Source organism: Thamnophis elegans, chromosome 7 (genome assembly GCF_009769535.1).
Source record: "Thamnophis elegans isolate rThaEle1 chromosome 7, rThaEle1.pri, whole genome shotgun sequence".
Classification (NCBI taxonomy): Eukaryota; Metazoa; Chordata; class Lepidosauria; order Squamata; family Colubridae; genus Thamnophis; species Thamnophis elegans.
Window position 1 is genome coordinate 46,524,441 of NC_045547.1, and position 24,055 is coordinate 46,548,495.

At 38.7% G+C, this 24,055-nt stretch overlaps 1 protein-coding gene across 1 annotated transcript in view; it reads right to left on the reverse strand.

The window, feature by feature from the left end:
• Positions 1–24,055, reverse strand: part of TRHDE (thyrotropin releasing hormone degrading enzyme) — a 272,257-nt gene that overhangs the window by 95,415 nt on the left and 152,787 nt on the right. The window contains exons 5-6 of the mRNA XM_032220641.1: positions 18,791–18,904; positions 8,263–8,400 (exon numbers count right to left, since the gene is read on the reverse strand). Of these exons, the coding sequence (XP_032076532.1) occupies positions 8,263–8,400; positions 18,791–18,904 (252 nt within the window). The remainder of the gene's footprint in view (positions 1–8,262; positions 8,401–18,790; positions 18,905–24,055) is intronic.

The window sequence follows — 24,055 nt, forward strand, 5'->3', positions numbered from 1 at the left end:
TGTAGGAGGGCCAATGGTACGTAAAATCAGACATAATAGGTCTTTCATGGATCTTTGATAAGCCATCTAAAAGAATATAAAAAACTTAAATAGGACCTAACAGTTATTATTATAAACTAATTTTCTCATCAAAATCATCATCATCATTTTTATCTGAGATATACAAAAGTCTTTGCAAAAGGGAACTCCTTCCACTACATTTTGCATGGATTTCTCCAGGGGAGTCAAAAAAGCAGTCCAGAAATAGAAAATGTAAACTATTTCCATACTTGTGCCAAGAAAGGTTTATGACAACTCATGAAGTCATCAGATATTAAGTTTAATTTAAAGGAGACTTTCTATCAATTAGTAGCATTCATACAACTTCTTTTTCATGATGATCCACATGTATGTATGTATGTATGTATGTATGTATGTATGTATGTATGTATATAGTTTATTAACATAACTTATTCTTGTACATTTACATGAGTTTTATACAGATAATAATAACATCACCGGAAGTACCTAATGCTACTTCTAAACATACACATTCAAGTGACGTTTCAGAGTGATGTACAGTGCTGTTAAACCTAAGATAAAATGTTCCCTCAGAGCTTTGCATCATGATGTTTTTCTACATGAATAACCATGGAGAGCATAAAATGTAAAGGAGCAGAACATTTATTCTCACAGATACTTTGGACTAAAAATATTCCTTTCTCATCTCAAAATGCATGGAAAAATTGAAAATCAAAAGAATATGCTAAAGCAGCAATAATGGACTGCTTTATTCAGAATATTTTGCGTGACCAAGACTAACATTCATGATAAACAGCATGTATTTTATAAAAATAAGTAAAATGAATATTAGACTAAAAGATCTAGAACTATAAAAGAGTCATATAAGCAGACACTGCAAAAATAAAAGAACAGAATTATAGGAGTTTATTTTACACTCACATTTATGGTTTTATAAATATGCTTATAGTTATAAACAGGTTTTAAAAAATCACAGTGTCTTACATTCAGCAATGATCTTAAACTACTCAAAGAGACCATGCTGGTTACTACTAGCACTTTAGGTTGCATCCAGAAGTGTACAGAAAGCCAGAGCCCCTTAGTAAAGGAATAATGGGTTCTGACTTGTAAATGCTAGATAACGCATAGGCTGATCAACTGAAGCTTTCATGTAGTTTTAAAGCAGTACCCTAAAATATCTCGAGCTTTGCAGAAAGAATCAAAAGAGTAAACATGAAGAACAAGAGCAAAGACAGCTATAAAAAACTAACCGGAGAAGGGTCGTAGGTAGTGTTATTAGATGCCTCTTTAGCAGGCATAGCCTTAAAATCAAATATTGCCCTTCTTTTTGAGCATTTTTGTCTCTTTTTTTGTTATTTTGGACAGTTTTCACAACAGTAGTCACTCAAGCTTTCATGTACTGTGACCTTATAAACTGCTTCTTTCTTTTATACATCAACAGACTCAACAGCTTAGATTTCCGTTATTAAATTTATTTCATGATTCCAACCACTGGTTTCAATTCACGCCTTCAAAGCACACATGACATGTTGTAAATTTCTATAGTGAAATTTGAAACGTGTGACATCAATTCTATTTTATTGCTAACATGTGTTCTTGATTTGTTGGGGAAATAATGCAATTGCAAATATTGCAACCAGTCTTTTTGATGCTGGAAAAAGTAATTTCATACACATATTGGCCCAAGTACTTTTTTGGGGGTGGGTGGGGGTGTTCATGGTAATTGTCACGGATGCCAAGAAAATTTGGCATCTTTTAGTGTGTCCTCCTTTTCCTATCTGTCTTAATTTCCAGTTGTCCATGTCCTCCTTTGCCTTTTCAGATATCTGGTAGCCCTAATCATGGGACTCTTAAATGTGCCTGAACCTTAAAATGATTCAAGAAAAATATGTGATTTTGACCTGAGGTAAATTACATTATTCCATTAACTATCATCAGCCATAAATGGAGCATGGAAAAACAATGCTGAAAGAATATTTCATCCAAATATGAAATTTTTGTGAAATCTAAATGACTATTTTTGCATAATTAAAGACAATTCCAAAGCGGAATATATTCTTAACAATATTCTTCTTGTGACTGTTTATTAGAAAATTATTTGTCTCATATTAATCCAACCTACAACCAAAGTGGGATGAGCCAGAAAGATTTATAACCAAATCAAGAGAGTTTATCTGAAGTGACTCCAACCATATTTAGTGAATGGGATATTTAGAAAGAAATAATTCATATATTTCTTTTTAAATTGCCATATAAGAAAAGCATGAAATAGGGGGATATATTGTTTTGTTATTGACTACTCTAACCTTTAATCACATTGACTACCATTCTCAAGGCCAACTGTCTTAGCTTTAGTATGTAGAAGGGAAGAACCGTGCACCTGAATCAGAAACTTTCACAAAACATCTTCTTGGCCAATGATGAATATAAATTTTGTTGCCTGGCTACAAGGGGGTGGGTAGGCTCTATGGTTTCTTTCAATTTGGTACTTCTCACATTTTTGCTTCAGATCTTGCCTGACCTTTCTGTATTCAACTTGTTTCAAGTAAAAGTACCTTTTCTCTGATTTATGGAGTCAAGGGTTTTTCTTTCCTAGGGATTGAGCAGAGACAATCCTGACACTACTGTGCTCTTAATTTTTTTTAAACATCAATAAAACCAAATCTAAACTGGTAAAAAAATCTGTGAAATATAACTGGCAGATAGATGGGGAGCCTATTAATCAAGTTTCAATTTTCAGGTATTTAGAAGTGGATGCATATTGGGAATTGATAAGAAAATATCTCCCTCTGTGTTCAGAACAGAAACAAGGTATCTATTCCATAAATAGTCATTTAATAATTAATGTTTTCACATACTAGCAGAGAATCCATTTTATGGACCCTGAAAGATTTCCCCAAAGATGTTTAGCAGAACAGATAAGTATGGCTTAGTTCAATTCCTAGGTAAGCCAACTTCCAAAGTTCTTTCACAACATGAGTTTTCTACGCAGTATTTACTCTCAATATAAATTTTAAACAGAATCCTAGATATCACTGCTCAAACTGATATGAAGCTATTGAATAAAAATAAATCTTTTATTTAGTTGGCTAGGAACAAAACTATTTTCCAATCTGAAAATATTTGTCAATGAATTTGTCACAATTTTTAAGAAGGGCCTATTTTACAGAAAATTTGAGGTGTTGGATTCTATGGCCAAATATGGGCGCTTCCACCATTTGCCATATCATGAGAGAACTTGCATAAGCAGTACCTCAGCCATTGAAAGCATTTCTCAGGTTTTGTTCAACTGTCAATTATATACCCCTTTAAGATTAGATACCATACATTTTGGGAAGAACAGTCTACTGGGAACCAAATTACAAATTGCTCTAATGTATCTATTGTAATATTATTGCTAAGTTTTTAATTAAGACTGTTGAGCTACGAATATGATACATGAGGTACCCTGCAAAGATGATTCACTCATCTGATTGCTGACTCCTCATATTACCCACATCTGTATTTTATCATTTTTATCATTTTATCCTGGAATCATATTGTGTATTTTATTTTATTATGTATTTTATTTTTCTTTATTGATAAGGTCACAAGACTAATCAATTAGTATTCTATTCTATTCTTCTATTCCATTCTTTATTAAATTAACTATTTACGTTGTACAAATATTTATTATATTCGTACAAACACACAAGGGTCCCAGCAGTTCACATACATCTAAAGAAGTACAATAAAATATCCATAGTGAAAAAAAGGTAAACTGCCAAAATCAAATCCTGCAATTACCAATAAGACAGCATCTGCTCAGGTTCCCAAAAATTCTCAAAAATAATTTAGCTTTTAAATGTTTCTGGAAACCCAACTATCTCAGGAAAGGCTATTTCATAGCATAGGCATTCCTATTGGAAAGTTGAAATTATGAGTTTACACCATTCTTATCTCAGGAAACTGGGAGCCACTACCAGATTCTCCTGGGACCAAGTCACGAATGCTGAATGCAGATCCAAGTCATAAATGCTGAAATTAGTTTTAATAATAATGGACCATAAAATAAATTGCTCCTTTTACTATGCATTATTGGAATTTTCAGTAAGGAAATTGTTTCTTTTTAAAATATATGGTATATTTAATCCTATGCTAATGTATTGCATTGTTTGTGTGTATTTATGCATGTGTATGTTTGTTTTATTTGCAATTTTATGAATGTGGTGTGAATGGTGTGCCTGTTTGATGTCTGTACCCACTTTTTAAAATCTCATTATTGTTGTATTTTATGTGTTTTAACTGACTTACGTGGGGAATGTATGGGTGAGTAGTTGTGTATGTATGAGGGGACTGGGAGTACAGCCTGGTGCCTCCTCCACTGAGTGCTATTGCAGAAGTGGTAGGGGGCCCAGGCCTACCTCCCGTCCTAGAATGAGTGATATAAATTGCCTGCCGGAAGGAGCGGAGGCTGCGAGAGGGGAAATGGGGTCTACGGGTGTGGGGGTGGGCCGGAGCATTACGGTCACTATGGGGAGGGGCAGGTACGACGGGAACTTCAGGGCAAGCCATTACCGGGGAAGGAGGGTTTGCTAAGTCACAGCGATCCCTCCTTCCTGTTAGTTCTACTCCTGTTAGTTCTACTCCAGGACCAGATGGCGAGAGTTGTCAGGGCCCTGGTCTCAGGCTGTTGTTGCTAAATGCCAGGTCTGTGGTTCACAAAGCTCCCCTCGTCCGGGACCTAATTTTAGATGAGGGGGCAGACCTGGCATGTATTACTTAAACCTGGCTGGGCCCGGAGGGAGGAGTTCCCCTCACTGAAATGTGCCCAGAAGGGTTTCAGGTGCTTCATCAGCCGCGACCCCAGCGAAGGAGTGAGGGAGTGGCTGTCATCATCCGAGGGTCATTAGTTCCTCGTAGGATCCCTGCTCCGGAGCTTGTCAGGTGTAAGTCCCTGTTGGTGAAGTTGGATCTTGTGGGTCATGGGCTTGTTGTTAACATACCTACCTCCCAACAGCGTTGCAACAGCCCTCCCCTCGCTCCTCGAGTCAGTAGCTGAGCTGGCGGTAGAGTTCCCCAGGCTTATGGTGCTGGGGGATTTCAACCTGCCTTCGCTCGACGAGCACTCTGATGGGGTGCAGGAGTTCATGGCTTCCATGACAGCCATGGACTTGACCCAAGTAATTTGGGGTCCGACTCACTCAGCGGGTCACACACTTGACCTCGTATTCCTCTCGGAGCAATGGAGACGTGATCTAGATTTGAAGGGTATTGAGATCTTGCCCTTGTCATGGTCTGATCACTCCCTACTGAGGCTTTCGGAAACCAATCCCCCACTGTAGGGAGGGGGAACCGATTAGGTGGTTCTGCCCCAGGCGCCTGATGGACCCTATGGGATTTCAGACGGCGCTTGGAGAAATACCTGACACTCTCGTCCACAGTCCGGCAGAGTCTTTAGTCACTGCTTGGAATACAGCGGTGGCGGGGGGCTCTAAACCAGATTGCGCCTTTGCGGCCTCTCCAAGGTTGCAGATCCAGGAGGGCTCCTTGGTTTACTGAGGAACTCCGGGAGATGAACCGCCAAAAGAGACACCTAGAGCGCCGCTGGAGGGCCAGTAACTCTGAATCAGACCGAGCACTGATGAGAGCCTATATCAGGACCTATCTCGTGGCAATACGGGCGGCGAAATTTGCGCATTTTGCCGCTCTTATTGTATCCGCTGAATCGCGCCCAGCCGCCTTGTTTAGAATAACCCGCGCCCTCCTGAAAGGGAGGGAGGCGGACAACCCTTTACAAGGTAGAGCTGAGGAATTTGTTCAGTTTCTAATGGATAAAGTCGCTCGGATTCGGACAGATCTGGACTCCAACTGCACGGTACCAGCCGAGGTACCGGGGGAAGGTCTTCAGCGGATTTTATGGAGCGAGTTTCAACTTGTCGCTCATGAGGAAGTGGACAAGGCCATGGGAGCGGTGAGTGCCTCCACCTATATACTGGACCCCTGACCCTCCTGGCTGGTCTCGACCAGCAGGGAGGTGACACAGAGGATAGTTAACACCTCTCTCCAGGAGGGATCCTTCCCGCTCCTCCTAAAGGATGTGGTGGTGAGACCCCTCCTGAAGAAGCCCTCTCTGGACCCAGCCATTTTAAGTAACTATCATCCAGTCTCCAACCTCCCCTTTGTAGGGAAGGTTGTTGATAAAGTAGTGGCCTTTCAACTCCGGCGGTCCTTGGATGAAACCGATTATCTGGATTCCTTTCAGTCCGGTTTCAGGCCTGGTTACAGCACGGAAACTGATTGATGTTCTCTGGCGAGCCAGGGATAGGGGTCACTCCTCTATCCTAGCGCTCCTTGACCTCTCAGCGGCCTTCGATACCATCGACCATGGTATCCTTCTGCAATGGTTACGGGAGGTGGGAGTGGGAGGCACCGTCATACAGTGGTTCTCCTCCTACCTCTCGGACAGGTTGCAGTCGGTGTTGGTCGGAGGGCAGAGGTCGACCCCTAGGCCCCTCAACTATGGGGTGCTGCAGGGTTCGGTCCTGTCCCCCCTCCTATTTAACATCTACATGAAGCCCCTGGGTGAGATCATACGACGGCACGGGATTAAATACCACCAATATGCGGACGACACATAACTGTATCTGTCCGCCCCGTGCCAACTCAGTGAAGCAGTAGAAGTGATGTGCCAGTGCCAGGAGGCTGTTAGGGTCTGGATGGGAACGAACAGGCTTGCACTCAATCCCAACAAGACCGAGTGGCTCCCTCCCAAAAATGGTCCAGCTATTCCATCCCTTAGCCTGGGGAGTGAAATCATACACCCCTCAGAGAGGGCTCGCAATTTGGGGGTCCTTCTGGATCCACAGCTGACGTTAGAACATCATTTGTCGGCTGTGACCAGGGGGACCTTTGCCCAGGTTCGCCTGATGTACCAATTGCGACCCTACCTGGACCGGGAGGCCCTTCGGATAGTCACTCACGCCCTCGTCACCTCAAGACTGGATTACTGTAACGCGCTCTACATGGGGCTGCCCTTGAAGAGCGTTCGAAGACTTCAGTTAGTCCAGAATGCAGCCGCGCGAGCGATTGTGGGTGCACCTAGGTACACCCACGTTACACCTATCGTCCACAAGCTGCACTGGTCTCCGGACACGCTTCAAGGTGCTAGTCGTTACTTTTAAAGCCCTGCATGGCATTGGACCTGGGTACCTGAGAGACCACTTCCTGCCAATTACCTCTCAAAGACCGATTCGATCGCACAGACTTGGCCTTCTCCAGATTCCATCCGCCAGCCAATGCCGGCTGGCGACCCCCCAGGGGAGGGCCTTCTCTGTTGCAGCTCCGGCCCTCTGGAACGACCTCCCCATTGAGATCCAGACCCTTACTACCCTCCCGGCCTTCCATAAAGCTACTAAGTCTTGGCTGCTCCGGCAGGCCTGGGGCTGTTGAAGAATCCAGCCCCACTTTAATTGTGTATGTTGTTGTATTTTAAATTGTTGTTTTTTTCTTATTTATCCACCTCCCCTTTTTATTGTAAGCCGCCCGGAGTTCTCCGGGAGTGGGCGGCGTACAAACCCAATAAACTAAACTAAAACTAAACTAAACTAATACATTTTTGTAGTCACCTGTCATTTTTATCACTTTTGCAGTCTGGGTGCTTTTGAATGGTTTCTGATAAAGCCAAAGTGGGGATATTTTTCCTAAATAAAACTATACTTATTAATTGGTTGAAAGGTTTTAAATAAGGTATAAAGAATAGAAAGTTTCTGACCTTGAGGTAGAAATGATTGTTTTCATAGGGCTCAGAAAGTGGTAAGTTAAAATGATTGTGCATGAGCTTTCGGTTAGGAATGACAATTCTTAATTTGACTAGCTATAATTACTGTAAAGTATGTTGCACTCATAACTAACTGTAGATACAAATGCACATTAATCTGAATACTAAGAGCAAATGGGTCTCTAATTAAACCTGGAATGATTTATTTTATTCAGGTCATTTCAGTATTCATGACTATTTTCAACTGAATTGCTTTGTAATATAATGTTATTTTCAAGAGCCTCAGAAGAAACTTTCTGTAATCTCTGCCTGGAATTTCTTTCACTGCAATTCTGATCAAAGTAGAATGGGGTGTTAGTAGAACATAGAAGAGAAAGAGGAAATAATTAAATGACAGCAGAACATGAAGGTAAAGAAACATTAACATAAATGCCAGAAAAATCCCATAAATATACAACTTGTGTCCTTTCTTCTGTTCCCACCTTTTTATAGGCGATCCAGTCAAAGACTCGATCAATATCTGTGGCCTGCTGCACGTCTTGTGACACTGGATGTGAACTTGTCAGGCCATCAAGTAACATGACTTCATGTAAGACATCAGTCAGAAACCTCTGCTTCTCCTGAAATGCAACAAAACATGCTCATACACTCATACATTTGCAGTGGGATCGAGAATGGAATTAAAGACCATTATTTATACAGTCCTTTTTACAAGATAATTTTACAGAGATATCCATTGGATTTATGAGATTTTTTTCCCATTAAATTGTACATTATCATAATCAGAAAAATGAACTTCATGGCTTCAAACGAAGTACTCTTATTTAGAAAAAAATTAAGGGATATTTTATTAATCACTTTTAGATTATATTTACCTATATTGCCTGTACTTTTGAATTGATGTATACCTAAATATTCTAAGAACTTCATGTTTCACATACATACATACATACATATTATAATAGTTAACTATTTCATGACTTTGTACATTACATACAAAGTATTATTTATCTATGTGCTGATGCAAATTGTTCTCTGCAATATAAAATGCTGTTCCATTTGTGATCCATTTGGAAATTCAAATTTTAGATAAAAATTACCTTTCCCATCATGTTAAGGTAAAGAGGCCTTTGAGTTATGGTCAGTTATTGGGACAGTTACATGGACATAGTGAAGTTTCATGATGGTTTATCTTTATCTTTATCTTCATTCCAAAATTATATAACAATGGCTATTAATTAAGATTTTAAATTGAAAATTAGCACAGGCAAAACAGATATAAATAGGCTATTTAATTATGAATGTCTTGTTGTTTCCAAACAATAGAACTCCTAAAAGTCTACTGAAAGTGAAAGGTTCAAACTTGCTATTATGTTATGGTTTCCATTTACTGGAAATTTTCAAACATAGGCTGGATAATGGTGTAATGTAGAGGAGTCAAACTCAAGGCCCGCGGCCCGTGGGGTGCTTAAATCCAGCCCATGGTGCCTCTGGTGGCTAAAATAGGCTGTGTGCAACACCCCCCATGCCCCATTTTCCTCCTGCACCACTCTGCCGGCCGAAAATGGGCCCAAATATAGCCTGAAAATGGGCCGAAAAATGGACCCGAAAATGGCCAGCAGTTTGCTGCAGGAGGCCATGGAGGGTGAAAACAAGGTATGGGTGGGGGGGGGGCATGGGCCGGTCCTTTCCTATTTCCAGGGCAGTCCCATGGACTGTATCTAAGCATCCCACAGGCCGGATCCAGCCTGCTGGCCTTGAGTTTCACACTCCTGATCTAAAGCCTGCACTTCCATATCCAATCCAAGCTTGTTAAACAATTCATCAGACGTAATGATAAGAATAAAGCATTTTAGTATGGTTAGATTATGAAGACATTTTTTGGTAAAAGAATCTGACATCAGCACTTTCTCCCTTTCATAAATGTAGTCAAATTTTGTCACAAGAAACAAAATATTCAAGAACTAATAGTCATGCAGGGACCTTCTGCTGCTTATCTACCATTAATACTGGAGAATACTGGAGAACAGTAAAAAAAATAAAGATAAAGAAGCAGAGAAGATTACATGCAAAAGAAAGTGTTCTACATTAAAGTGTTTATTTCTTGGGGAAAGCAGAAAGAAGCCAGCTTAGTTATGAACTTAACATAGCTGTCAATTATTCGAAGTAATTGGATTTTAATAAAAAGAAAGGAAGAAATGTGCTAGGAGAAGACACTAATGAATGATCAACATAAAACTCACATTTTGGCATCTTAAAGGGGAAGTTTCATTCTTACTACCTATCCTGAGGTGATAATATCAATATACTGTAGAGTAATATGTTCTTGGTTTAGAAGTATCCTGAATGAAAATTGAAGCCATATATTAAAGTTTCATGGCAGAACAAGACAGTAAGCCACATTAGTTCTATTTGAAAAACTAACTCATGGAGCCCATACAATAATGATATACTGAGATTTGCTATCCAACATTTTTATCTACCTAACTTCTGATGAACCCAGATATTTGCAGATATTATTTGGTAGTTACATGTATTCTATACCAAACTGTTATTATTTTAGTTTTTGTAGTTTTTAGTCTTGTAGTTTTTGCATTTTAAATGATATAAATTCAGATAAAGCAAATAGGTATCACTTGTTCTCTACACGCTAATAACTTGTTAACAATTATGCACTCATATTTTCAAGAATTATATACAAGCTATTCTATTTAAGGCTTGAAAGTAAAAGGCTTGAAAGTAAAACAGCAGCAATTAAAATTTATGTGGGCATGAGATGGTCATTTATAACTAGTAATCAAATTAAAGGAGCTATATATGAATAAAATGTACAAATGAAGAGTTCACACAACTTATGTTCCTGTTTATTATATACATTTAATGAAAGGGAAGTCACTTCTCCTGGGTTTATAATATTGGTTGACATAAAAACAACCATACTAAGATAATTAGTATGACAACAATACAATATTGAGGCAGATGTAAACAATAATTGTTTCAAAGTCTAATACTATCAAACATAAGCAATCTACCATCTCTGCATGTGGTCTCAGCCCATAGAATCCTAAGGATGCCTCCCCGTTTTTTCCTTTTTTTAACTACCCAATCAGCAATTAGCTGTTGTGTTTTCTCACTATCAGTTGAAGTTATTTTGAGGAATTGTCAAAAAGCTGAGAGGACACTTGATAGCAGTTTTCAAATATAGGTAATCTTCAACTTACAACCACAATTGAGCCCAAAATTTATTTTGTTAAATGAGACATTTGTGTTGCCCCATTTTACAGCTCTTTTTGACACAGTTGTTAAGTGAATCATTGAAGTTGTTAAGTTACCGTATATACTCGAGTATAAGCCGACCCGAATATAAGCCGAGGCACCTAATTTTACCCCCAAAAGCTGGAAAAGTTATTGACTCGAGTATAAGCCTAGGGTGGGAAATGCAGCAGCTACGGTAAATTTCAAAAATAAAAAATCAGTGTTATTTGAAACTCAAAGTTATGTTTATTCAAGGGACCCGCTTAATTAAAGTGTTCTATAATATCAGTATGACTTATAATACTGCAAGTCTGCAATATTAAAATACTTGTATAGGGGATCCCCGGGATCCCCCGAAGAGATCAAATCACAACCAGTATGCCACCTTCTTGGTATATTGTTTTTATTTTCACTGAGTTTTTTAAAATGAGCATTATTTCATCCTTTTTTTCTTTATGTTTGATTGGTATCTGCAATTTGTGTTAATTCTGTTCATACATATAATATAAATGAAAAACCCAGCTCTCTTAAAAAATATTTTAAGTTCTTTCTGGTGCTCCCTTTTAGAATTGGCCAACTAATATTTCTGTTCACCCAACTAATGTCAGGCAGAGTTAACTGAAAAAGTAATTTTTCATGAAAGGACATTTTCCTAGGATTTTAATTGTTCTTACTGTCAGATTGCTCGTTATTTCCAGCTTGAGTCTCCTTCTGACAAGTTTCCATTGCTTCTTGTCCTGTCCTCAGGTGCTATTGCTGCCGCCGCCTCCTCCTCCTCCAACAGCACCAGCACATTTGCTGCCCAGCGCTGCGGCTGAGGTGAAGCTGCCAAAGCTCCCGCTGGCGCCCCCGCAGCGTTGGGCGGATATCCGGCAGTGCTGTTGGAGGAGGAGGAGGCGAACCAGCCTGCCATCGCCGGCCACTGCCAGCCCCGCCGCTCTTCCCACCCCCTTCCAAGCCCCACAGTCCAGCGGATGGAGCAGCGAAGCCCCGGGGCTTCGCTGCTGCTCCCCGCATTTTCTGCACGGGGATCCCTTGGAGAGGGGATTCCAGCCTGCCATCGCCAGCCACCGCTAGCCCTGCCGCTCTTCCCACCCCCTTCCAAGCCCCACAGTCTGTGGGGCTTGGAAGGGGGTGGGAAGAGCGGCAGGGCTAGCGGTGGCTGGCGATGGCAGGCTGGAATCCCCTCTCCAAGGGATCCCCGTGCAGAAAATGCGGGGAGCAGTAGCGAAGCCCCGGGGCTTCGCTGCTCCATCCGCTGGACTGTGGGGCTTGGAAGGGGGTGGGAAGAGCAGCAGGGCTAGCGGTGGCTGGCGATGGCAGGCTGGAATCCCCTCTCCAAGGGATCCCCGTGCAGAAAATGCGGGGAGCAGTAGCGAAGCCCCGGGGCTTCGCTGCTCCATCCGCTGGACTGTGGGGCTTGGAAGGGGGTGGGAAGAGCGGCAGGGCTAGCGGTGGCTGGCGATGGCAGGCTGGAATCCCCTCTCCAAGGGATCCCCGTGCAGAAAATGCGGGGAGCAGTAGCGAAGCCCCGGGGCTTCGCTGCTCCATCCGCTGGACTGTGGGGCTTGGAAGGGGGTGGGAAGAGCGGCAGGGCTAGTGGTGGCTGGCGATGGCAGGCTGGTTCGCCTCCTCCTCCTCCAACAGGCAACAGCACTGCCGGATCCAGTTGTAGACTCGAGTATAAGCCGAGGCGGCTTTTTTCAGCCCAAAAAGTGGGCTGAAAAACTCGGCTTATACTCGAGTATATACGGTAGTAATGTGATTGTTAAGTGAATCTGGCTTCCCCATTGACTTTGCTTGCCAGAAGGTTGCAAAAGGGATCACATGACCCTGGGACACTGCAACCATCATTATATGAGTCATTTGCCAAGTGTCTGAATTTTGATCATGGGACCATGGGGATGTGCAATGGTCATAAGTGTGAAAATAGTCACAAGCTACTTTTTTCAGTACCCTTGTAACTTTCAATGGTCACTAAACCAACTGTTGTAAGTCAAGGACCACCTGTCTCTTAAATGATGACACATAAAAGTTCTTGTAGTTAATCTCTACTGCTGCAGAAAGAAGGACCCTTGGGTCAAATTAGACGTCAGGAAAGACTTCCTGATTGTATAGGTTCTTAGCCAGTAGAACAGTTACCATATGAAGTGGTGAGTTTTTCCCTGGAGGTCTTTGATCAGAGGCTCGTTGGTCAACTGGCTGGATAAAGACACTCTGATGGCACTTATGGAAGTTAGATTTGATGAAATCTAAGATTTTTTTCCTCTATGAACAATGAAGCACTTTATGAACTATATGTTCAGAACAGGTTACTAAATATCATGTTCTGCCTACTAGGCTAAATTATGTATTTACCTACTGCCTATTCTGCCATGAAAGGATTTCTTTCCAAGAAACTGATATGAATGATCACTGGAAAATGAGAGAATTTTCATGTTATTGTATGTTATTAATTAAAAGCTCTTTAGATCCTTAAGCAAGAATAGCTACAAAAGGAACATTCCCTTTAAATGATTGAAAATAAAGTCTCTATATTACTTGAAAGCATGATATTTGTGTTGAAGTAAAATAAATATTTCCAAAATAATTCATTGAAATAATGAAATCAGTTGAGACACTCTTCAGTATTAGTTGCAAACTTTCATGCACTTTTATGATTTCAATTGTAAGTCTCTCACAAAATGTTACAGCATTTTAATGAAGATGATAAATATTTCAGTAGATAGTTTAAGGCAAGTAAAATCTACTTATAGTTTTATTCATCTTTGTTTAAAATCCTATTCAGGAAGGAGATCAACAAATGAGACCATCCTCTAGGGTTCTGGGATGTTTATGATGAGGTACTTTAAAGTAGTTAGCTAAATAATACCTTAATGATGCTCAATATTTATTTTTGTGTTTATTAAATCAACTCATCTCTGACTTTATAAAAATAGAATGATTATATGCAGTTATTTCAATTTTAAAATAGTTTCAGTTTTCCAGAAGAAATGATAGAATCAACTAGAGAATGGAGTAGTATTCTGTGATGGATTGCTTCAATTCATTCCAGGGAAGATTAAAGAGACTGCACAATTGCTGGAATTCAGAACTTAATCTTTGATTAAAAGTTTGGCTTTTCCAGCAACTTTATTGGATAAATCAGGACAGGATATTTCAAGGTGCTTGTTATGCTGAAACCTTTCCTCTTGATTCACTCCCCCTCCTTCTTTTTCTTGAGAAAAGAATACACTGTCAGTCTATATTGATAATTTTTGGACGTAAGCATGTTAGACACATTTTATTAAAATATATTATCTTCATAAACTATGAATATTTTTAAAGTGACACAGTTAAGGGAAAGTCACAGTAGCCTTCTTAAAAAAAGAAGATTAAGGGAGCAACAGGAGAATTCAATGCAACTGTCATCACTGATGTATTCTGTCTTGACTCATCCAATAAAGTTGTTAACAAAGCAAAACTTTTATGAGTGAAAGGGAGAAGGCCATTGAGTCCTTTTAAATGCTTTATCAGCACTGAGTGTGGTAGTGCTTACTAAAGCGTTTGACACTTGGTATTTTATGGATAAAAAGGGAAATCACTCACTAGCAATTCCCTTTGTCATAGACTTCTCCACTGCATTCTACTAACACAGACATTCAAGGACAAAAATAATGTCACCTCCCTCTAAGTGGAAGCAGAAAAAAAAGAGAGATCTTCGGATACTATCTAGATAAGACTACATCCTATTCTTCTATTAAAGCATTTTAAAGAACTCTAAAACAAAATGCTCTGATTAAAAAGATGAAAAGAAGGAAAACTTTATTATTTTTCAGATTAAGAAAAAAATACCACAATTTATTGGAAGCACTAGTAGTTTCAATTTAGAAGTGCAAAACAGTGGTTTATTGAAACATTATGCTATCTCCTAAAATGTATTCATTAGTGCATACAGCCATGTTTATGTATACACTAAGAACTGTTTAGAACTCTCCACTTAGTAATTAAGGATAACATACATCTAAATTTGCATCTAAAGCTAACATTGCCAGGACTAGTACATTGAACAAACACAAAGGAAAAGTTATCACAGGTTTGTTGAGATTTTGATTCACCTGTCTACAAATAAATCATTTCAGACAATCATACGTGAAGAAAATGTGATAGTTTCATAATGCATGCTGAAAACATCAATAATCAGTTGAGTCAAGACTAGGTAAGAAAAATGCAAAACAGTTAGTTATGGTATGTGAAAGACCATAGAAAGAATCAGCTTTAAACTTAAGAGGGTGTGTAAACAAATTAACTATTTAAAGCTGTGTTAATCTTAATCTGGAATAAAGGCTCTTTACAAATGTTTGGAAAACTTCAATCAAATTTGATTCACCTAAGGCCATGATGGTAAACCTCTGGCACATGTGCCACATGGAGCCATATTTGGTGGCACACTAGCCATCAGCTCCGGCACACCAGCTGACTTTTTGCCCTTCCAGGGGAAGCCGTTTTCCACTCTCCCCAGGCTTCAGGAAAGCCTCCAGAGGCTGGGGAGGCCAAAAAAATGGCCCCAATGGCTCGGCCGGAAGTTCAGGAATGAACTTCCAGTTGGCCCATTGGGGCCATTTTTCACCCTTCCCAGGCTCCAGAGGCTTTCCTGAAGCCTGGGGAGGGCAAAAAACGACCCCAGCAGGCCAACCAAAAGTTCAGAAATGATCTATTTCCAGCTTCCGGAGGGCCTCCAGGGGGCTAGGGGATGCCATTTTCACCCTCCCCAGGCTTCAGGAAAGCCTCTGGAGCCTGGGATGGGGTTGCATAGGCATGTGCAGGGAGTCACCTGTGCATGTGCAAGTGGGTGGGGAGATTGAGTGGGCACGCGCATGCAATTTTGGCACACCGCAAGAAAAAGGTTCACCATCACTGACCTAAGGAATAATACAGTGTAGTCCTCATTATGAAAACTTTAAGGGAAAAGTCTTTAAAATCCTTGAAGCATTTTTTTTTTAATCTGATGATATGAAAACAGAGAGCTTGGGAACCATATAATTAGGTAAAATTTCCGCTTTGGCTCAATTCTCATGTAAAGGTAAGCAAATTCTTGATTGTAAAACTGACTTACTGTTATATCCAAATCTGCCCCTTGCAATAAAGCAAAGGTAAATTTTCTGGAATATCATTTATCTTGCACAGAGAGTTACTAACTTCAAAACATGGCAGAAGTAATTTTAACATGTATATATTCATATATTCATTGCAAACTACTTCTAATCATAAAATACACATAGATGATGCTATCCATTTTATAATGTAAAACACAAAAAAGTAGTAGTAGTAATCAGAAGAAATTGAAGGCCAACTTTGTACAAACCAGTTCATACGCTGACTTTTGTTCTTTAATCTTCCTGCCTTCTTTGAACTTCTGCTCATTTTCATCCAATTAAAACTTCTCAATTTTTGACTTCCTCTCAACATACCCTTCTTTTGTACTGGATACATTTCAGACTCCATTCACTTTTTATTGCTTTTGTTTTTTATGCTCAGTTCTGAAATGTGAACTAGTCACTCCTTAACTATCTTTCTTAACAGTGTAAGAAAGAAATGCTTTATTAATCATATATTACTCTTACTGCACTCACACTCATAGTGGGCAAAACAATCCCATGGCCAAACCCTATTAACCTGGATAGATGAAGGACCACTTGTCTGAAAGAATTTGTCGGGTTTTCCCCCACCCCACTATGTTCCAGCAGAAGAGGTGTGTTCCATCTTCCCTCCATTAAATATTGTCATCTTGTGGGACCAAGGAAATGTGCTTCTCTATTGCAGCTCCCACCTCTGGAACAGCATTCCACAGAGATAAAAGTGGGGCTCTTTTCCAGAGTTCCAGAAAGTTTTGAAAACCTGGCTTTAGCCTCAAGCCTGCAGTTGATGTTTGTTTTATCTACAACTCTTGTTTTGTTTTTTGATTTTGTCATTTTAATCTGGGTTATCAGTCTCATTTAATGTTTTAACTGTTTTTATTTTTTTTTCTACTATTTTTTCTACTCCCAGAGTCCATTGGAATTTGAAGTCTAATAAATTGATAGTAGTAGTAGTAGTTGATAAAATGATTAGAACATCTATAGGAATTAATATGTGCCAGTAATGAATAATATGTAGTAATATAGAGTTGAAAAATTAGTAAAAAATAAGCAGGATTTCTGAATGCAAACTGATAGAACTTTGGCCCATAAAACACCAAATATAACTGTGGTTGAAAAAAAGAAAGTGTGATTAATTGATGTGGCAACACCTGGGGATAGAAGAATAGAAGATGAAAAATTGGAAAAGATTCAAAACAAATAAAATATAAATATCTAAAAATTAAAATTGAAAGTTGATGGCATAAACTGACTAAGATGATCACTATTATTGTATAGGGTGCCAATAATAAAATCTGGGATGGCACTTAGAAAATATACATTGATAAAATTTCCATATGTCAGTTATAAAAGGTCACATATTATTCTGTAATATTTTCTTGTAATACAATCATTACAATCTATTAGATTCCATTGCATTACACTTAGAAGAATGTGACCAAAATTTAAGAAGTGCCTTTTTCTGTTGGGGGATGGGAGAATACTTAATTACACCGGGGGGTGGGGGCTGGCAGTTCAAATAAATGTATCTTTGTAAAACAGTAGTCAGGTATGATAGAGGCTTAATTTGTATTTTTATATATAAAAGCATATCTGTAAAAATATAAAAAGACCAGGACGACAAACTGCAGAAAATTGCATTTGAAGAATAAACAATAGTATCCTTCAAACAAAATAATCTCTACACGCAAGTATTTTTAAGGGAATACAATGAGATCTAAAAGTATCTATTTTATTTCTTGATAATAATCTTAAGAATCACAGAAATATAGAACATTAGTAGGTCCTTTGCTTTACATTATTGTTTATAGGAATAGTGGTCTTGAGTGTAGAAGTAGTTAATAATAAATTATAAAATAATCTAAATTATAATTTTTAAAAAAAGACATTTCTTTTACAATAAATGGGAAATTTCACTTATGATTTGTCTATGGAGATTCTCAGTCATCCAGGTCAGGGTTGTCCCAAAGGTGCTTTTTCAAGAGGTAACTGGACTTTCTGGGTTTTCTTTGAAGACATTTCGCTTCTCATCCAAGAAGCTTCTTCAGCTCTTTATTTTTCAAAGAAAACTCAGAAAGTCCAGTTGCCTCTTGAAAAAGCACCTTTGGGACTTATCATTTGGAATTTTTCCAGTGCTCTCAAATAACATGACATAAATCAGACTTCCACAGTACCAGATATTTGATTCATGGAAAGAGAGAGAGAGAGAATGGATGGATGGATGGATGGATGGATGGATGGATGGAATGCACTCCACATACACACATCCAGATAGACACATATACACACATACTGAAAACAACCCTGACATAACCATCAGTCACCATGAGCAATGACTGGCTTGAAATCGATCTTAATTTTTTACTATATTTTTCTCTAATAGCTTCAGTCAAATTGTGTTTCTCCAATTCTATTGAGGTTCTATTGGCTTCCCAGAACTCATAGGAAGCATAACCAATGCTCTAGAAACAGTGAAAGCTGAAATCTCAGCATCTATATAATACCAGGTTGAAGTACAGTATATTAACCTAGAAAATAATTACAGTATATGCTACTGCAGACATATGTGTGTTATATGCTTGAATTAAGGAAAGTATCTTTTTAACAGATTTTATGTTATAAACCTTAATAAACTTACCAAATTCCAGCCTGGATAGAGATAGTCAGTTCCAACAAATTCAAAATAGTGAGCAAAGCCTTCTTTTAGCCACACATCTTCCCACCATACTGGAGTTACAAGATCACCAAACCACTGAAAAATAAATCCAGGTTGTTCAAATTATTGTTTTTGTTTATAGTTTTTATTTCTGTACATTCTATTTCTATAATCAAGTAGAACAGTGATGGCGAACCTATGACACGCGTGTCAGTGCTGACACGCGTAGCCATTTGGGGTGACACGCACAGGATTTCATGCGATTCATCCTCGGCTCCTGCACGGCCGCCGAGGATGAAAGAATCTGTGCTGGAGGAATGGGGGGGGCGGGACGTGTGATCTCCCCCGCCCACACTTACTTACTGTATCGCCGCCGCCCCTTTCTGAGCGCAGGGGCTGCTGGTAAGGCGTGCGTGCCGTGCGCACACACGTCATCAGCGCGGCGAGGGAGGACCCGCAGGAGAGGAGCGCGGGAACAGTGCGCGCCTCTCTCCAGTCATATTCTTCGCCCTCGCGTCACTAGGAATATTCATAGCAGGGGCGGGCTGGAGCGGCATGTTGATGAGGACGTGGAGCTGGAAGCAGCCGATTCCACAGCCCTGGTTCACGGCACCCCAAACAAGTTCAATAATATCAAGGGCAACATACGAAATCGACTCATGAACAAAGAAGTTACTAAGCAGGTATGTTAAATAATTTGTTTTTGGTTTATTAAATACAATTATATATTGGAATTATACATTTTTGTAGTTTAAACTATAAATTGCGCAAAATTATGTTTTTGTCGAAGTGACACACAACGCGAGTTATGCTCGATTTTTTGCCGATTTTTGACACACCACGCCAAAAAGGTTGCCCATCACTGAAGTAGAATGAATTCCTTGCAACAGCACTGAAGAGTGATTGCACAAATTATGAATGCTTAATTTTTTCTTATCTTGATTTACCTCATAAATGTTAATAAAGAGTTCAATGCAAGCTGTCCCTATGAAAGGTTATCAGGATAATTGTATCCTGTATAACTTTTAATTTATTTCCTTTACAATAGAGATAGGCATTTATGAGGGATTGGAATCATATCTGAACTTTATGAAGAATCATAGGAGGCCATCTGGTAATACAGTGATGATAACAGAATACCTATATAGGAAATTTTCTGATTCGTTTTTGGGCAGGTTTGGGAGACAGTTAAGATTAAGAATGGGAGCAGAGGCCTCTGTGAGGCAAATAGGAAAGATTTGCAGTAAATACTAAACCACAATTTCTGAAATAACAGACTACATACTTCCTAAATAAAAGAATGGAATGAAATGATCATTCAACCAAAACATGTTCTTTAAATATTTAAATCATTAGAAAGAAACGACCATGATCATGTTTCATAAGGATATTTTTGGCCTCAACAGCAAGACACTTAAATACTGTTCCTTTCTAATTGCAGTACAAAGTACTGCATAAAGCACAGCATATCAAAAGAGAATGAATATCACATTGGAAACTTACTTAATATACTGGGATCTGATTTAGACATGCTTACAGCCATTGATTAATCATGACTAATTTATTATCAAATAATTATTCAAATTTAAATTTCATTATGATTGCAATAAAATTCATGCTATTCTTTCTAAATAGAAAGTTTTGGTGACTTTGGGGCTTGACAGAGCTCTTTTATGCCATTTAAATAATCTAGGGAAATTTCCTATAATTCCTTCTATAATTCCAAAACAGAATCCTCCTCCTGGAGATTGGGATCATTAGCTTTTCAGTGAAGATCCGTCTGTTGAGCCAGGCACTTAGGTCAGGAGATTAAGCAAGCTCTGCTGATGATGTGCTCTTTATGATTATGATATGTTGCTTACCTCAAGCATCATGAATTATTGGCTGTGGTTGTTGCTTTTTTTTAAATCCTTGTACACAGCCCAAAGTCACTGCTGTGAGATCAGCAGCCACACACAGTAAATCATTTAAATCAGTAAAATAACTTTGACTAGTCATACAGCTTTGATAGTTGTAAACTGTTTCCCAGTTGTCTGCAGGATAATCTGAAGATTCACAAGGACTGTAAAAGGAAAGCAACTAATCTTTCAGTAGGGGAGGGCTAAGCAATTTCATCCTATTCCAGTGAATACTTTGAATAAAAGCAATGGGGCACTCATTCTGAAGGGCAAATATCTTTACGGTAGATGTGCAAGCAATGGTGTTTTCTTAAAAAAAAAAAATTAACATATGTATATATGCCCAAGCAATGAATAAATTAAACATGATTTTAAAAACCTGTCTTTCAGCCTATTTTGAAATTGAACCAAAAAAAACTATTGATGCTTCATTTAAATATACCGGTACATATGAATTAAATGTAGTTATTGTAAAAACAAATTAGAACACCCGGAAAAAGTGACAATTTTAGAGATTGTTTTATGTTTTCTTATACACCACTCCTATAAAGACTTAAATACATTTTGAATTATTTAAATAAATTTGCTTAGTAACATGTATTATATTAAGATATATTTGGTAGATACTTATTTTAGAAATGTTTTTAGTGTAAAATAAAACATATGCATATATGTAATTATAAATGTTTGATAAAAAGTCTATTTCTGATGAACAAATCTCTGCATAAGATTTTTTTAATTATAATATCAGAAATTAGATTAAGATATCCTTGTTGCCATTGGCCTACAACAATGATTGTTAAGCCAAAAGCTAAACTATAGAAAAATTATAATTTTTTATTTTCTGAAAATGATAGCTGCAAAATAATAGAGAAGTAGTTTTATTGAGTTACATTTAATGTATTGAGTGAGAACATATATGGTATAAAATTGCAAAGAACCCCTAATCAGACAAATCAATTAACTTCTATGGCTAGTGAAAAGCTCTAGTTATTACCCAACAGATTAAAGAATAACTTTAAAATGGTGAAAAGATTTAGTGATATGAAAAATAAAGGTCATATATGAGAAACTGAAAGGAGAATTAGCTGGCTGGAGGGAGGGAGGAAGGAAGGAAGGATGGATGGATGGATGGATGCTGATGAAAGACACTAAAAAGAAAGGTGGCTTCTTCAGCTATGCTCAGAAAAAAAATACAGCAGCTATTCAGCAAAGGTTACGAAAGCTAATAGGTAACAAAAGAAAGGTGAATTACTCAACTACCCTGGTATTATCCAACGAGATGTTATGTGTTTCATCATATAATTGTAAAGGGCAACCTGAAGGGGAAGTCTGGTATTGATAGAGATAAGTACAGATGGATTTTTGAGAACAATTCTTATTAGGCTATCCATATTTTATGTTTTTGATAATAATATTATAGAAAATTGCTAATATTGTTCTTCAGAAAGACAAAAAAATTGACAGGTTTAAAATAGAAAATCATCTCTTGCCAATAATATTTCTGAAGGATCTTGAAACTAGTTAAATACCAGCGAAAAATGGGTCAGCAATGCAAGAAAGCTACTAGAAAAGATAATCATATGTTTAGATTATAACGTATATACATATATAGAAATAGCACTTAGACTTATATACCCCTTCACAGTGCTTTACCGCCCTCTCTAAGCGGTTTACAGAGTCAACATATTGCCCCCAACAGTCTGAGTCCTTATTTTACCGACCTCGGAAGGATGGAAGGCTGAGTCAACCTTGAGTCAGTGAGAATCGAACTGCCAACTGCAGGCAGCTGAAGCAGCCTGCAGTACTGCATTCTAACTACTACACCACCACGCTCATGTATACTTTCTAAATAGTAATAAGTAATCCTTCTACTCTAGATGTGAGAAATAAGCTGAGAGTCAATAATTCATAGGCCAGATTTTATAGTTCGGCAACCTCTAAACTTCAAAAAGGATATAAATCCTTCCATTCACCACCATCCCATCAGAGCTAAAGAAGCTTCTTGGATGAGAAGCAGAGGTGGGTTCCTACCAGTTCGCACCAGTTCAGTAGAACCGGTTCATCAAATCTACCGAACCGGTTAGAAGAGGTTCCACCAGTGGACCCGGAAAGCAGGCCACACCTACAGAAGAGGTTCCAAAAATTTTTGAAACCCACCACTGACACACAAACACACACACACACACAGAGAGAGAGAAAGAGGAAGGAAGGAAGGAAGGAAGGAAGGAAGGAAGAAAGAAAAAGGGACAGAGAGACAAAAGGAAGGAAAGAGAGAGAGAGAGAGAGAGAACACATGGCCGGCAAGCCACTCCACCAGGTCACATGGCCTGCAAGCCACTCCCACAAAGGGGGCCACACCCACAGATTAGGTTCAAAAAATTTTTGAAACCCACCACTGATGAGAAGTGAAACATCTTCAAAGAAAAACAAGAAAGTCCAGTTGCCTCTTGAAAAAGCACCTTTCGGACACAATTTCAAGGTATACTTTTTAATTCATTGGAACAATGAGAAGAAAAAGCTAGAGTTTGAACCATTTGCGTATATGAGAATTTCACTTTTACACTGGCAGAGGGCAATCAACTCTTTAGTTTGTTTTTATTCTTGTTTGTAATGAACATTTTTAAACTAGTCAAGTCCTAAATTAAGAAACAGGTTTACTAATGTAAACTCCAGACCTCTGTGATATGCTTGAATTCTGGTCAGAGAGATGGATACTGTTTCAGATCTCACCTGGAGCATTTGTGTCCAGTTGTGGACCTCCATTATCAGGATTCAGATGAACTAGAATAGACTTAAGAAATACAATGACAATGAACAAGTGGCTGGATCTTTACGTTCCAGCAAAAAGGAACTATGGATCTATACTGTATTCTTGAAAGGGGAAGAGTAGGATATAATAGCACTCTTAAAATATCTGAGGGGAGGTCACAAAAAGAACAGATATTGTTTGTCCTTTACTATTCCAAACTAAGATAAGGAATAACATTATAATCTTACTGCAGGAAGACATACAGTATTCCAGATGAATGTTAAGGAAACATTTCCTAATAGCAACAGTATTTTGATGATTTCCCCTTCACTGGATGTATGCAAGCTGGGGGTGACAATTACCTATCAGAGATACCTTAATTGAGACCCAACATGAAATACTGATGTTACACTAATGATAGAATACTGAATATCGAGGGACACGATCTGGTATATGGTTGGCATGCTTATCTGTTATTCAACAAAAAATTGGATAAGAAGTTTAAAAGTCATATTTTAAGAAATGCTTTACTGCGGGTCTGGAAAAAATACCAATATAAATTAAATGACAAGATACCCATGTGGGCAATTCCTAGAC